Source organism: Balaenoptera physalus, assembly GCF_965194825.1.
Source record: "Balaenoptera physalus genome assembly, chromosome: 3".
Lineage (NCBI taxonomy): Eukaryota > Metazoa > Chordata > Mammalia > Artiodactyla > Balaenopteridae > Balaenoptera > Balaenoptera physalus.
The window spans coordinates 114,607,186-114,624,244 of NC_138890.1; the positions used below are offsets into that span (position 1 = coordinate 114,607,186).

Below are 17,059 nucleotides of genomic sequence, written 5' to 3' on the forward strand. Positions count from 1 at the left end.
TGATTGTTCCATCTCTTTAATCTGGAAATGTTCCCTCCACTTTTTTTTTTTTAAGATAATTGACTTTTTGAGAGACTAGGCCAGTTGTTTCACAGAATATCTACATTCTGAATTTGTCTTTCTCTCTTCATTGTCATTTAAAACACTCTTGTATCTTCTGTATTTCCTGTACCCCTCTTAACACTGGAGCATCTAAGGGTTTAGTCTTTGGACCGTTTCTCTTTTCTATCTATATTCCCTTGGTTTTCTCAAAAAGTTTCCTAGCATTAAATACCATCTACCTGCTGACAACTTCCAAATATAAAGCTCTAACTGTGACCTCGCTCCTGAACTCTAGAGTTGTATATCCAACTCTCTACTCAGTATCTCTACTTGAATATTTTGTGGGTATCTCAATCTTAAAATATTCAATATCAGTAATGTTCCTCCCTTGTCTTCCGCATCACACCTAATGGCAACTCCATCCTTTCAGTTTCTCAGGCCAAAATCTTAGAAGTCATTCTTGGCTCCTCGCTTTCTCTTATGTCACATCTAATCTGTAGCAAATCAAAATGTAAGTGGAATCTGACCACTTCTCATCCACTTCCACTGCAACCACCTTTACCCAAGCAACATGACTTCTCTTAGATTACTACAATACCTTTCTAAACAGTCTCCTTGCTTCTGCCTTTGGCTCCCCCTTCACTCTATTCTTATCCACCAACCAGGATGCGCATGTTATAAACTAAATCAGATCACGCAATTTCTCTACTGAAACCCCTCCAGTGGTTTCCCGTTTTACCCAGAGGAAAAGCCAAAGTCATCAAAATTAACCACAAGACCCTACATGACATGAACTTCCTTAACTCTCAGACATCATTGACTTCTACACTCTCTTCCAGTCACACTGGCCTCTTTGCTGTTCCTTGAACATGTTAGGCAAACCTCCACCTCAAGGTCTTTGCAGTTGTTTTTCCTTCTGTTTGGAAAGCTCTTCTCCCATATAGACACATAACTCACACCTTCCTCTCCGTTGGGTCTTTATTTCAAAGGTCACCTTTTCGGTGAGACTGTCTTACCATGCTAGGTATCAAACGGCAATACAGGTATTAAAATTGCAACAACTACACACACCAGAATATCCTTTCTTGTTTTTGCTTTATTTTTCTCTACTTACCACCATCTAACATACTGTACATTTTATTTGTTTACTGTCTATCTCTCCATACTACAAGATAAGCTCCATAAAGACAGTTTTGTTAACTGCTATATCCCCAGTGCATAGAAAATAGCTTGGTATAGAGTAGGCGCTCAATGATTTATTGATGAAATAAAATGAGGAAAAAATAGTAAGAAAGGAGATAGAAAAATTGTCCTTTGTATTTCCTTTTTCAAAAAATGTATGTATTTAGGTATATAGGTATGTATTTTCAATTCAACAGATAAACTAGCAGTAATGACATGTGACTGGGCATCCAGAAAATAAAGAGAATTATAAAACAGATACCTTTTAAGGTTCTTAGAATCTCCAGTATCTATGAGTCTGTAAGATATTTAGAATTTAAAATTTTCTTTTCTTTTCTTTTTTGTTTTTTTGCTAAATTACAAAGTGATTAAATTCTGACTGTATGTTTTTCTAGACTCCCGGAACCACCTGATCCTTTTTTTTCCTATTTTGTCAGTTCCTCGTTCCTAGGTACATTTCTAGAAACCTGGCTTCATTTTAAGAATTTTCAGCAGCAAGGTTTAAGGAGAAAGCTGTGAGTGAAGTAGGTAAGAAAATCTTTTTAATGGTAATTTTTAAATGGCCATATAAAATTTCTGCACCATTCATACCATGTACACAAGCATCCTTTCACAGGCACTTAATTCTCTGTCTTCAAGTAAAGGGAATTTTTTAATAGTATCTCAAAGTTCAGAAAAAATCCTTACAAACACTTCTAATGGCTGCCAGAATTCTTCTGCACAGCACCTAGTTCATTACCATGACTACACTCTTGGCTATGCTCCCTACAGTCAAATTTCTGAAAATATCTGGTATGAAACAACAATGCACTATATGATGAAACAGCAGGTGAAGATGTCACCTAAATCATGTATCATCATAACAAGTGCGCCCAAAAGTTCAAAACCTCTTAGCCAGATTCATTTGGCACAGCAAGCTAGTTTCTGTTAATACTAAACTAACATACAAACCTGCACATCTACCATTTTGTTTCAGTCCAACAAAGCAGATGATTTTCAAAGTATTTCTCTAGATGCTCTAATCCTAAACTCTACATGGCAGAAAAATATCTTTCTTCTATGAACTTCCCCCAATATCTAATTTACATGACACAACAGACGATGCCAATACAGTCTAACAACTAAGAATGTGGTTTTAGAGTCACCTGAATTTGAATCCCAGTTCTCTGGCTATCTAACTGTACGTTATGGGCAAGTTTCAAGTTCACAAATTCCCGAAGTTTGAAAGGGGGTTACTGTGAGGATTAAATGAGATAATACATGGGATTCACTCAGTATACTGCAGGACACTAGGTAAACATTCACGAAACATTAGCTATTATCATTGCAACATCTTAAAAAATCTTAACTCTAGAATAACCTTTATATTTTCTTATGTCCCGTGTCTCATACAGTCTTAAATCTTTCCTCATCTTTATATAAATGAAAGCTCTTTCCTTTTTATCTTTGTTGCCTAGACTTCCATTCAGATCCTGGTCATTTTTAACCTGGATTATTATAACTTCATTCTTATTGAACTACTTTTCTTCAGCACTTTTCTTACTCCTTTTGTTAACCTAATTCAGTAATTTGTAAGTCACCTTAAGGATCTCTGACTCATATCCATAATCTTACTTTCTGCTTCAAAATTTTTATCTATAGCAAGTATTTTTCAAGTACCACTACCTGGCATTGGGCTAGGTAATGGAGACACAACCATAAACAAAACAGGCAGTCCGATAGAAACTTTACTTGGAGGAATGTAAAGAACACTTCTTCCTTCAGGGTCTATGTTTCAAATCATCTTATATGAGTCAAGTTTCTTTAGAACTCCTGTATGATAGCAGATAATATCAACATTTCAGTAAAGTATCATAGTTAAGAGAGTGAATTTTGCAGTCAAAACTATCTGAAGTATTCCCCTTACTACCTGTGTGATCTGCAGGCCAGTTTCCTCACCTCTCTATATGCCTCACTGGTAAAATGGGCATAAAATAATACCAACTCATTTGGCTATTATGTAAACTAATGAGATAATACATACAATCTGCTTAGAACAGTTTTTCCCACCAAGTAATAGCAATTTATTAGGCTTACTATTATTGTTCCCCTCTCCAAACCTCTTCAAACTGGTACCCTATGGTCATTGTACCCTCCTCCTCTAACTGTACAACTCCTAAGTTCTCTCATTCTCTCCTTCAGGCTTTTCCAAATTGATCAGAAGAGCTGCAAACAACCCCTAATCCCACTCTATCTGGACTAAGAACTCCCATAAGAACTTTCAGTTATGGCCAGCCTGACTATACACTTTACTGTTTCATGTTTATATATCACCCTCACCAAAAAAAAAAAGGAAAAGGAGTATTCCTTGATTTGTATATCATACAAACAACTATTTATTCAGATATCAAGTATTAAGTAGAACTTTTTCCAAGTTTGTTTTAGCTATGTTCTTTTATTACAAATTTTAAGTTCCTGGAAAATAGATGTTCCATACTATACAGCACCTACACAGGACCAACACAGACATTTATTCAGGCCCTACAGTGGAAAAGAGGTGGCTAAATATAAAATGGGATCACTACTGAAATCAACTAAAACTGGACTTATTGAACTATAATTTTTTTAATTAGCTAGAAACAGGAAAGCTATTTAGTTTCTAATAATCATTAGATATTAAATTTTATAAACTACACATTTTTGGAGTAGTTTACAACAATGAAATTGATAAATACAGTTTATGACCCAATTTGTAGCATTCACTTATTTACAAACAAATAAACACAATTTGAAATTTCACTTACTCAAATTCTGTAGCATAATATTTAAGAAAGCCCAGTAAGAGGTCCCCAAGATTTGATTCATTCTTTGAGAGGTAAGGAGGAACATTACATGGAGCTTGATGTACAAGGTGCAGCTGTATAGCAGGACTAAAAGATTCCTATCAAAAAGAAAAAGGGAAAAATGTGAGGCCATTTAAAAACACACCAAAAAACTTTATAAATCCTAACATAAGGCTGTCTGAAGAAGAGAGAATTTTCTTTATTTGGCAATTTGGAAATCTGAAGATTTTCTTCCAGTAAAGGTTTCACCAATGTTTGGAGTAGGCCAGAAAGGACCTGAAAAACTAAGATACTCTAACCCTGACTGAGGTATATCACTCAGTTAACCAAATGAATTCCTATGGTAGCAAAAGATTTTCTAATTCATAAATAAAACCTTATTGTACATACCAAGATTCCATCCAATAATATTTAGATTTCTTTATAAACGTATATCCTTCTTAATTATTTCTATAAAGAGCAGTTGTACTTTCTGAAGTGTATCAAGGACAAGATGAGAGCTTTCTCCAACCGTCACTTAAAATTTCTCTCAAAGGCCATGTAAGTAATTTTAATACATAAATAGTACTTATGCTGATTTTAAGATTTTTTGAAATTTTATTTCATTTTTGTATTTTGTATCTTAGAGGGAACAGAAATAATGATGTTCAACATGAATTGAACTTGAAAAGACAAAGAAGGCAGGGAAAAGAAGAAAGATAGGAAACATACCAGCAAGCAATATTCAGCAATTTACTTTTAGCACAATATGCATAAAGGAGGATATCATCTGCTTGCAATCCAGGCCCAAGCAAGATACTTATTAGAAAGAATACTAATGAGTACTTATTCTTTTTGCCTATGGTATGCCATTCATTTTCATATCTGATCTTTCCTCTATTAGTAGCAAGTTATGGCTCTAAAATAAACTAAATGAACTATAGAAATTCTCAAATAATACATATCTATTACATTAGAAAATACTTTTTCTCAGGTAATTTTCACAGTGCCCTCAAGAAAGGTTTTCTATATTCCCCTTTGCCATCAGAGTAGAAACAGATTTAAAAAACAAACAAAAAAAACCCAATTGGTTAAGACAGCAGAATGATAACTACACTTAAGGTTCTCAACTACCCAACAGATCAACTTTGGGTTTTTAGATATTAATTCAATTAGTAATATCTGAATAACTCCAATATTTAAAAAAATAGAGGGTCCCCAAATAACTAAGTGGTAATACCGAGAAATAGGGTAGTGCATCTATTTAATGACAGTCCTCAAAAAACATCAGTAAAAACAAAGAGCAAGAAAATAAAAATATATTCTCTCCTGCCTCATTACCTATAATTCTATCAACAATTTTTAACTACCAAGAAGTGATTACCTTTCTGTCAGAAGAAAAATTCTACTCCAACCACAACTCACAAAGTTGGCATTCCTAAATGTGGGGCTCCCCTTACACTTCTAACAGATTTAGTATTACATTATATGACTCAAGTAGAAATCTTATTTGTCTCTAAGACTAGGGGGACTAGGAGAGAAGCACTAATTTGTAATAAAGAGTTTTAAAGGCAGAAGAAAGAGCAGGTTTCTTACTTGTCTTGCTCTTACTTGTTAAGTGTAAAATTGGACTTAGGATAACATTATTTAAAACTGTAAAACTGGCTCCAGCTCTGACGTCGCCTGTGCTCCTTGAGGAGTGACGATACCACGGAACCGGAGCCGTGACTGAGGCTGATGTAAATCTGAAGGCCTACCCTCTTGCAGATGCCCACCTCACCAGGAAACTACTGGACCTCGTTCAGCAGTCATGTAACTACAAGCAGCTTCACAAAGGAGCCAATGAGGCCACCAAAACCCTCAAGAGAGGCATCTCTGAGTTCATCAGACGCCGAGCCCCTGGAGATCATCCTGCACCTCCCACTGCTGTGTGAGGACAAGAATGTGCCCTATGTGTTTGTGCGCGCCAAGCAGGCCCTGGGGCGAGCCTGTGGGGTCTCCAGGCCTGTCATCGCCTGTTCTGTCACCATCAAAGAAGGCTCACAACTGAAGCAGCAGATCCAATCCATCCAGCAGTCCACTGAAAAGCTCTTAGTCTAAACAGGTGGCCTCTGCCACACTCCCTGCTGACTCCTACCCCAGGGGTTATGTATCATTTGTCTGTTAGCATACAGTAAGTATTTCGAGCTACCTTCTACTGTTATAAAATATTATAGTGCTCAAAAAAAAAAACTATAAAATTTAACTAATATTCTCTAGGGAATTAAACAAAAAGGTTTAAGTTCAAATGACAGGGAAAAGAAATGTGGGTCACTGTTTAATAGTTTCTGCTCTGAAAGCTTCTTATTTTGATTTCTAGCACCTAGCACAATAAGCATTCAACTTATGAAATGATGCTGAGACAGAGCAGCCATTTTCTTATCTGAAGTTTAAAACTGTTTGAACCCCCTTTAAAAATTTTATTTTGTTCAGTAATTTAAAGAAACACATCAGTAATTGTGAGAGTAAAACTATAGAGTTGTGAGACCTACTATATTAAAATGCTGAATGACCCTGAACCAACAGTTTGGCCAGTGTTCTCTTAGCTTCAGTGTTCTTTTTCAAGGTCATATATAAAAAGGGCCATGTCATACCTATTGAGGGAGGACTGAAGGAGAAATCCAAGCAAACAAACAAACAAACAAAAAATAGGATCCAACTAAAAGAAGCTACAAGTAAATAGGAATTCTATTTAACCTTAAGTAATCCCCATTTTTGGTAATCATTCATATTACAGAAAGATTTTCTGCTTTAAGAAAAATTTCACTGAAGAATTTTTTTAAAAGGAGCTCCCCAACTGCATTTATGTATTGAAGAACAATATATGTTACTTCAGATAGGATGAGGGCATGTAAACAGCAATCCAAAAGCCAAAGAGATAAAAGCAGCCTTTAAAATTACAATCTGAATCCAGAGAAAAACAATTTAACCAATACAATATAACATCTATTTCTTAAAGCAATTTTTCCTTTGGATTATTGATATTTACTAGTTTAATTTTTTTTAACTTAGGGAAGATATCTCTATTATTTTTTAAGGTTATATCTTATTTTGGGCTTCTGATATCCAGGTATGTAATGACTAAATCCCGAAAACATTTTCCAAATGATATTTAAATGCTGAAGACACATATCTTCCATTTCTCTTCACAATGCCAAGTTAAGAAAAATTTAAATAAGTAATCTCTTGAAAAACATTTGAAAAGTCTCACTGTTTTTGCCCATATAACTGCCTAGCAAAAACACCTTTTGCCAGACTCCATGATCTTTTGAGGCTGTGTCATCATATCTTACTTTACCTTCAAAGTTTGAAAATTTGGACAATTAAACACTTTCTGGACTAAATTAGACTGGCTGAACTTTTACTTGGTAACTGTTCTTTAAAATGATGTATAGCTTAAATGAAAGAAGACTGTTTTCCATTTCTAGGCAAAGAAATTTAAGTTGCACAATTTTCTAACAATATGAATTTTTAAAGCCTAGAAACGTTGAGGAAGCTCTCAAAGAAAAGGATAACTGATATGGAGCATTTAAGTGGAGTTCTACCTATATAGAGAAAGAACTAAATGATACACTGAAGTTCTACCAAGACTTCTTAATTATATGCAGATCACCACTAATCTAGTGATGTACATTAAAGACTGATCATTAAATTACCTTTAAACTATATCTGATATGAGTGAGATCTTTAAAGTTTTGAGAGGAATGTAAGTAGTTAACACAAAGTAGAAGTACTATTATGAAGTGGTTAAAAGCATGAGCTCTGGAGTCAGACCTAGGTTTGCAACCTTGTTCTTCTATAGCTATGTGAACTTAACCAAGTTATCTAGCTTTCCAAAGGTTAAGCTCCTTCATCCATAATATAAGTAACAGTATTCATAGGGTTGTTATACAAATTAAATGATACAATGTATGGAAAGCATAGTAGCAATATTATCTATTTATTAATTATTCAGTATATGCAAGGCATCATGATTATTTTAACTATACATTTACAACACAGTATGTGGTTACCTCCTGCAACTTTCAATGCATTATTGTGGAATTATCTTTGGCTTCTGAGAATAGGAAGATACCACTAGGGAAGGAAACAAATATAAGTTGTCTTGATAAATCTACCTAGCATAAATCTAGGTGAATCTCATAATATGCTTGCATTAAAATAAAGATCCCTTCATTCGCCTGAGTTTATATATTTAAACCTTCTCAACTTCATTTATTTAACTCAACAGTAAATACTCTGTCCTCTATCATTTATGTTGCTTTTTCAGTCAATAGTTAAGTAGTAATAATCGATAATGCTATATATCATGATATAGTTTTCAAAGATAAAGATGTTTATAATCTTTCATCCTTTCCTTTCATAATTTAATAACAACTGAATTGAAACATCATACTAATTTTTTAATTGAAAGTTTTTTTATTACTGTAAAGTTTTAAATCATTCTCAAACTTATTTATCAAGCTGAAATTCTGTCATATCAGCTTTTCTTAAAGGTATATAAATATATCTGTATAGGAACAATCAGATATACACAAATAAAATGTAGTAAGCCATGCAAATTAGATGAAATGGTATCTTAGTGACAACTACTATCATTTTGCCTTCCATAAGCAGCATAGTCTAATGGAAAAAATACCAGTTGCTGCATCCATAAGTTGTGACTAAACAGCCTGGATCAATCATGTAATCTTTCTAACATTCAACTGTGAAACAAGGGGAGTACTTTAGAAGTTTATTTGCTTAGGATTGAAGATACTGTATATAAAATTTATATGTGCTGATATAAAATAAATACTAAATAAATGATAGTTACTGCTAGTAATAAGAAACAAGCTAATTTGCTTGTTCCATCAGATGGACCACTGAAAAAAGCACTCCACTGATCAGTTTACAGGTTTCATACAAAACAAAAAAACCTGCTAAGAGTGGGTATTAAGTCCTTATCCATGTAAGTATCAATCTTATAGTAAAGATAATGTGGTTTAAATATTTATGACAATGTAAGCACACATGAAAGCAAATTAAGACATTCTTAAGTCTAGTAGGGCTTGCTATTAGTACTTTTTAAAGCCTTGGGGCTGGGCAGGTATTAAATCTATTTCCTGGTTACAGGTGTAGAAATAAGATTATTAGCAAAACAGGGTGGAGAATATAGGCTTAGAGGTAGTACATGTGAACAGAAATCAGGACCCTGTCATGGGAGAAAGCTAGATGATTAGAAAAATTAAACACAGAAGTAAAAATGAGGTTCTTCAAACTAGAATATACTAGTAAGAATCTGAGTATCTTATAAAAGTAATACCTCTGTCTCCCAGCATAGTGCTATTAAACTGAAATTTCATCAGTATTTTATATTAGTAAAAAGAGTTCCAAGTAGTACATGGTTTTAAGTGAGATTTCTGTAGAAGCATCTTTTCAATACACAATAATAATAGATTCTTTAAAGGGTAAGTTTAACTATTAGATCCTTTGTATGTTGAAAAATATATGCAGCTCTTTCTACACTGAAACCTAGGTCTTAAAGAAAAATAAAGTTGAGACAATGCAATGAAATAGTAAACACCCAGTCATTATCTTTGACCATTCAGTATGAGCTAAAGAATAAAAACTATAGAGGGAGGAAAACATTCAAGAATAGGCCCAAAAGTTCATGTTATTTTCATTTCTATACTTTCTGATGCTTTCATTTATCATAATGCTTAAAAAAGCATAAATACTTATACCTAGCTATACTGTAAACTCATTATAATAGTTCTACACAGCAGAAATTTGTTTTTAAAAGGAAGACGATAAGATAGCCAGATTCCAAAAGGTTCTTGTGTTAAACAGTCTCTTCTAGTAGATGACACCACAAACTGGGAGGCCCCCACTACAGCAAGACTCTATTTACAGTGAACCCTTTATTATCCAGTACCTCACATGTGTGCATTACAAGAATAACTGATGTTCAAAAACAAGAACATCAGTTCTCAATCATCAAAGATTAAATTACATTTAATTTAGGTTCCATATCAATATATTTATTATATTTTGTCTGATACATATAAAATAAATAAGTTCTTTGAAAACTGATCACTCAAGATGGATGTTATGTTTTCCTTTGTAATATGACTATTTAGTAAGTTTAGAAAACATCTCTTCTTATAAGTTTATGAACAGGTAAAAAATTACGTGGTTTCAGAAGGTTGGTCAAACATTCTAAACAAGCTGCCTAAATATTATTTCCAAAAAAAACCAGGAACAAGAATGACTACGGACGAAAACAGAAATGGTAAGACTATAAACAAAGAAACAGCAAATTCTGGAAAAAAGAACACAAAAACTAGAAAAGAAACAAAAATACTCATATAGATTATGAATATGTACATTACCTAGGTTTCTCTAAACTCAAACTGAGTACACACTAAACTTTTTCTAGTAGGCACACTTCATTTCTTGAGTGTTTCCAATTAACTTCACCAGGATTCTTAATAGTATACGCACAACGATAGTGTACTAATGTTACCTCTTAGACTATTACTTGGTAAGATCAAATGAAAGATAAAAAGACTACCTAATTGTTCATCATCTTAATTTTTTTCCCTGATTTCAAATTATACATATGTTAGGCTATAAAACTTATGAGGTACTAACTAAAGATATGTTCTAAACATGAAAAAAAGTAGCAAGAAAAAACTGGTAGCATGAAAAAAACTGGTATGTGTCCAAATGGGCCTTCACCAACTAAGTATATTTAATTCCCATTAGTGATAATCATGAGCATCACACAAAAAGTTCCACCATTAATATGAATGACAAGATTGTCTGCCAATAACCAAATAAAATAGCAGAGTCTTCTGAAAAATTATATGAAACATTTTTGCATTCTAGTGGCCAATGCCTCAGCCTATGTAGAAAATGTTATCACATACTTAGAAGGTAATTAATACTACTTTTATATTCACGTTAATACTGCACATAATAGTTCCACATATACTTGTCATAACATGTATTGTAATAATTTATAAGGAACACTTACTGGGTAAATTTTTTGGATGGATGGAAGGATGGGTTCAGGTAGGGCTATAAAAAGAAAAAGTTTAAAGCTTCCGTGATTCACGTAATTCATTTTACAAAGCAATAATTTGTCAGCTACACCCCAGGTATGAGACTATATGGGTTTATGCTAAAATTCAACAGCTTTCATATACTTTGTGAAATTAATTCTGATCCCTAAAAATTTAAATTCAAAATATATCTAAGTTGACAATTTAAGGTCTGTTAATAAATTACATATATTTCTATGTAAACCAATGTTCCTTACATGGTTTTAGAGTAACAGGTCATCAATAAATGGACACACATCATTTGGTCCAACATCAGACACACACACAAAATAAGCAAGACAACTGCTGTGCTACAGATATTAAAAAGACATTGTTAAGATGGATGTAGCTATCAAAAAAAAAATTTTTTAAGTACAATCCAATGGCACTACATCATAAGAATAATAGCTCTATCATAATTGTCCCTTTATTATTTAATTTCTTCTAACAATAATACCAAAATTGAGATAGTTCTGGGAAATTGATCTATTGGGAAAAAAAACTGAAAAGATCTTCAACTTCATTAATATATTTTTAAAAAGAAAACCTCAGCAAAGGTTAGAATCTAAATCAGGAGATTTGTACCAATCTGCTATATAATAAATAAAATTTCATACAAAAGAATCATTATCGTCATATGCCACTGTATTTTTTTAACTGCCATTCTGCACCCTTCAACAGCTTTACCCAAATCCAACCTCATTAAATGTGCTAACTGTAATCTCACATCATTATAATGTAGATCGAATAACATGAAAGGCAAAGTGTTTAATATTCACAATATAAGAAGTAACTGTAAAATACAGTGTCTTGAATATGGTAAGATACAAATAACACATTTTCAAGATTTCTTTAAGATTAAAGACCAAATATAGTACCGCATGATAAACTATGTATTTAAGAATTAGAAATACATTACATATACAGTTGACGCTTGAACAATACAGGGGTTAAGGGCGCCAACCCCTGTGCAGTCCAAAATCTGCATATAACTTTATAGTTGGCCCTCCATATCTGAGGTTTCAAATCTACAGATTCAACCAGCTGCAGATCATGTAGTAAGTACTGCAATACATATATACTGAAAAAAATCTGTATATAAGTAGACCCGCACAGTTCAAACCTGTGTTGTACAAGGGTCAACTGTAATTAAATAAATTCAGTAACAAAGAATCATTACTTCACTTTTAATTTGCTATTTAGCAAAAGAATTTTTAAGTGACTCCTGGAATACATTAATGAACACATAATCAACCATTATGACCAATTTACATGGTTTCCAACTATGATTATAAATGTATAAATTTCTACCACATAGTACAAAGTAGGATGCTTCATTTAAATATCTCTTCATCATGCTTTATTCCCAAGTTGAAAACTGGAAACTGGAATAAAATAAAATTCCATGATAGTATGGAACGTTCACAGTGTATGAGTAAGAATATTAAGGGAAAAAACTCACTCATTACTTACCAGAATCACTCTCAGGAAGTAAGGATACATATTTTTTTCCCCAAAGGCATTCAAATGCTAAAATTCTAGAAGACCCTACAAATAAACTCAAGCCCCAGTCACTTAATTCTAAAAGTCTCTATATCTGTATAACATTTTTAATGGCTTTTTAATAATTTTCATTATAATATAGAAGTCAAATTGGAAACTCTTATTAGAAATTAGTTTAATTTTTAAATCTAAAAACCTGAGTTCTATTCCCATGGAACACTGCTAGTAAAATAAAATTATAACTTAAAAAAGGATGAAGAAAAGACTGTAGAAAATTCGAAAAAAAATATTATCTCATTCTAGTTATCTAGTTATCTCATAACTAGAATGCTAGGAGAGAAAAATAAACACAAACCACTGGTATAGGGTCTTTCAGTAGATAAAGAGCCTTTAGAACTAAGCAATTTGGAAGCTTTTGGGGGCAAGGTTATCATTCAAAAAATCCCCTGCCTTACAACCTTAAAGATTTAAAAACACTCGTCATTAGAGAAGCAGTTAGTGTACCCTGGCAATTATTTATCAATGCTATCCTGATAGTAACCTCAAAACATTTAGTAGTTTTTCAAATATTTACTTTATTCCAAACCAACATACACTCTGAAAGAATCTCTCTGTAACAACATCTCTTTTGATTTCAAAATTTTGGACCTCAATCTTTTAATTTTCTCTCTCAAAAGCAAAATAAGACAAAAGTTTATTATTGCAGGATATGATCAATAGATAATGCCTTGAATATATTTAATCTATAAGATTTTACTTTGCCTGTAGTTTGGATGACAGCTTTCTGGTCAGGCCTTCACAAATTTATACACATAAAAGTTACATACTAATTCATCAAAAATTAAACTAAAAAAAAAAAAGCAGACCTTCAACAACACTAAACAACCACTAATTTTGAAAACGCAAGAACAATTTTAAAATGCCTAAGAGATATTTCTATACCTGGTAATACGGTAAACATTCCATGAATATTCATTCATATTGTTGTTTCTAACCAACTGACACTTTTGCCTTTATTATTAACTCATAATCTTAGATTGCTATTAAACTCTCTTCTCAATAGGTTTTTCCCTTCATGATTTCATCAGTCACTTTTTCAAGCATATGTAGTTTGTAACTGACTGTTGAAATTCATTCTAGGAAATGCTTTAATCTTTTCAACCTTTCTACATAAAAAGGACCTGTTTCCCTTCTCTGTTCATGGCAGAAAAGATATTAAAGTATTTAAAGTTAAACAAAACTTAAAGGTCATCTAATCCAACCATTAGTGTTACAGATGAATATTAAAGCCAGAGAGGTAGAATAACTTGGCCAAAATCACACAAACTCGTTCACTGTGGCAGAGCTGGAACTGCTCAATACACCTTGCAGACTCTTGTATGACAAGAAGAGCAATTATTAACACTTATTTCAATCTCTGTAATTTCTTCTGTGGAGGAGTAGGTTAAATCTGCCAAAGTACAGAACTACACAGTAGGTCTGGTTAGCTGATGTCTTTTAACAAATACCTAGAAATGGCTGATGAGAGTGCCATTAATTACTAACCATCTTAGTAAACAGCACCACTTTATCAAGAATAAAATGTTTAACAAAATCTAAACCAAATTTTAACATGATTTCATTACACTGGTAAAATACTAACATTTGAATTTTTAACTTGCTTACAAAACCACCAAGGGGCATCTGTGATTAAACTACATTTTCTAAAAAAGCAATCAAATTAAAATTTCTAATGTAACCCAAAAGAATGGAGAGATAGGGCACATATTATGAATGTTCATGCATGTTATATGCTTTAGTCAAATCTGTTTAAATCTCAACTAAAACTAAAAAATGAATAGACACTAGGTGGTAGTACATGAATGTTAGTCTTATTCTTCTTCATATATTTTATATGTATTTTACAAGAAATATTTCTAATCTATTCAATTTTTAATAAAAGTGAACTGCAATCCACAAGATTGGACAGAGTTCACTAAAAAAGCATCGAAAGTAATATATGTTTCAGATTGAACTATAAAATTGGACAAAAATGATCAGTGATATATAAAGAAGTATCTAAAGCAGCCAACATCATGTTTCAAATCCTTTTGGAAGGACAAGTCAATCATCAAATTAGTATATATCCAAGACTGTTCAGCAACAAAAATACATGTATTATAATTAGCTTGAAATTCTTTAACAACAAAGAGGAAGATTATCTAACCTTTCTGATGATTACTGATTCACAAAATTTTGGTCCATTTAAACTATTTTAAGTCTCTCTCATTACCTCAAAAAAATTCACCTGATTCCACTGTTCAAATAAAAATATACTCTTATGTAATATATTATAAAATATCTACAAATACAGTAATATATAAAGAAAATGAATCCTACTGTCCATAAGTAATAACCCCTGATAAATTTTTGGCACATACCTTTTCAGTATTTGTATACATATACATATACATATGTATATACATATACACACTCAAGTATAGCTACTGTCTTTTAAATAAAATTGGTATTATGTTGTATATGACATCGTATCATAAATATTTTCTTATATCAATAAATATCTTTAAAACATGATTTTTAGAATCTGTATAAATTTCATATTAGGATATATCATAATTAATTTGACCATTCCTCCTACTCTGAAAAACTTAGATTTCTAATCTTTCATTATTTCAACAAACACCATGAAAAACAGCCTTATATAAATTCATATATACATTGCTGATTATTTACCTTAGGATAAATTCCTAGAAATGGAATCATTGAGTCAAAGAGTATAAACATAAATATTACAACAATTGTTTTCTAAACTGTGCAATATTAACCCACAACTTCCTGGTAAATGGTCTTACATTAATATCAAGTCTTTCACCCAATCTCCATGCCAGTTCATAGGATATAAAAGCTTCTTCAAACCAACAAGAAAATCATTTAATTCCTGTCTCAAGTGAAAAATAAAAAACACGATGAATGGTGCTTGAGCAAGATAATGGGTCCACAATACAGTGGTGAAAGTTCTTTGAATACAAGAGTGAATACAGGAAACTGTCAAAAAATAAAAACACAGTGAAACTTCTTTATAATGTTTTCCAGGGGTAACATTACTAAAACATTTGTTCAAAGCAACAAAATAGGAAATGTGGTTGTATGTGCCTTAGAGAAAACTTTTTAAAACAATGATATTTGAATATAAGGTCAACAGGGAAGACACCATAATGAAGTTTAACTGCATTTCCGTTTTAAAAATTGGGAAAAACTCCACAATACTTACTTTGTAAATAGTGCAAAACCATCAATACAAGACTATAGCTGCTTAAAGTACCACGACTGGCATCATTTATCTCATGGTGACTCGCCCACTTCTTAATCACCAGTACTAACGGACGAACTCGATTTTCAACTGAAAGTAAAATTAAAACTTAAAAATGGTAAGAAGATTTTACAGTTTCTTTGAAAGTTTACATTATTTCCGAACTCCATGCCAACAGAAAGAGCAATGCCTCCTGTTATTAAACACTGTTCACCATAAATGTGTCTTACTTCTAAAACGTACTTCAGTTACCTTTTAAAAATGACCAATTATTAAAATTCATTTTATTGACCTATAACTCTGGTAGTATGTGATTTTAGTGTAGCAACATATTATGTATATAAGAAAATGAGACACACTGTACATAAACACAAAGAGGTATCAGTATTTACTACACACATCTTTATGAAGGAATGAAGAATGAAGGATAAATACAGAAGGTGTTAATTGTTTGGAAATAAACACAAAACTTACGGTATGCATACGTTCTGAGAAGGAATGTGTTTCTTATTCCAACAATATTGTTTACATTCAAGTCGAACTCCACACAACTATTTTAAAAAATGAAAAAAACTTCAGCTCAAATACAAAATAAACTAACTCCCTAGTAACTAAATTCATATCCATCCATCCATCCAATGATACAAAATAGCATAGGCCCAAAGACCTTAAAATGAGACAGTACAGAAATAAGAATGAAAACATACTTTTAGTATGATCGGGGGTCTATTAAAGATATAAAATAAGATTACTGTTGAAAGATCCATAATGTACCAGTAAGGCTCCAACTATTCTTAACAAAAAAAAAAAAACTTTTAATTTTGTAATCTTTTCCAGATAAACAAAATTATATGGCCAAACACATTTCTGGGCAAGTTATCCCACTAAGTTATATATTCTCAACCAATTTTGAACGACAGCATCATTTGCTTTAAAATAGGAATGAAAAGCCAAATAAAGTACAGGTGAAAAAATAAAAGCTCTGTCTACACTTTATATTCCCTCCAAAAGGGTTGCTAAATTATAGTATCATGACAACTTTGGCTACTGACATCTAGGAAGAACTATAACAGCCAAACATATAACAGAAGGGA

The 17,059-nt window shown here is 32.4% G+C and overlaps 1 protein-coding gene and 1 pseudogene across 5 annotated transcripts in view; one reads left to right on the forward strand and one right to left on the reverse strand.

Moving 5' to 3' along the window:
* TENT2 (terminal nucleotidyltransferase 2) overlaps positions 1–17,059 on the reverse strand; it is a 58,719-nt gene that overhangs the window by 9,779 nt on the left and 31,881 nt on the right. For 2 of the 4 annotated variants that reach the window (XM_082458143.1, XM_082458142.1), the window contains exons 10-13: positions 16,440–16,516; positions 15,927–16,055; positions 11,086–11,129; positions 4,008–4,144 (exon numbers count right to left, since the gene is read on the reverse strand). In XM_082458143.1, coding sequence (XP_082314269.1) covers positions 4,008–4,144; positions 11,086–11,129; positions 15,927–16,055; positions 16,440–16,516 — 387 coding nt within the window. The remainder of the gene's footprint in view (positions 1–4,007; positions 4,145–11,085; positions 11,130–15,926; positions 16,056–16,439; positions 16,517–17,059) is intronic. The other 2 variants (XM_082458145.1, XM_082458144.1) reach the window with 1 other exon arrangement.
* LOC309657012 (NHP2-like protein 1 pseudogene) lies at positions 5,729–8,067 on the forward strand (annotated as a pseudogene). The gene has a single exon. The product of its transcript is annotated as an NHP2-like protein 1 pseudogene (transcript).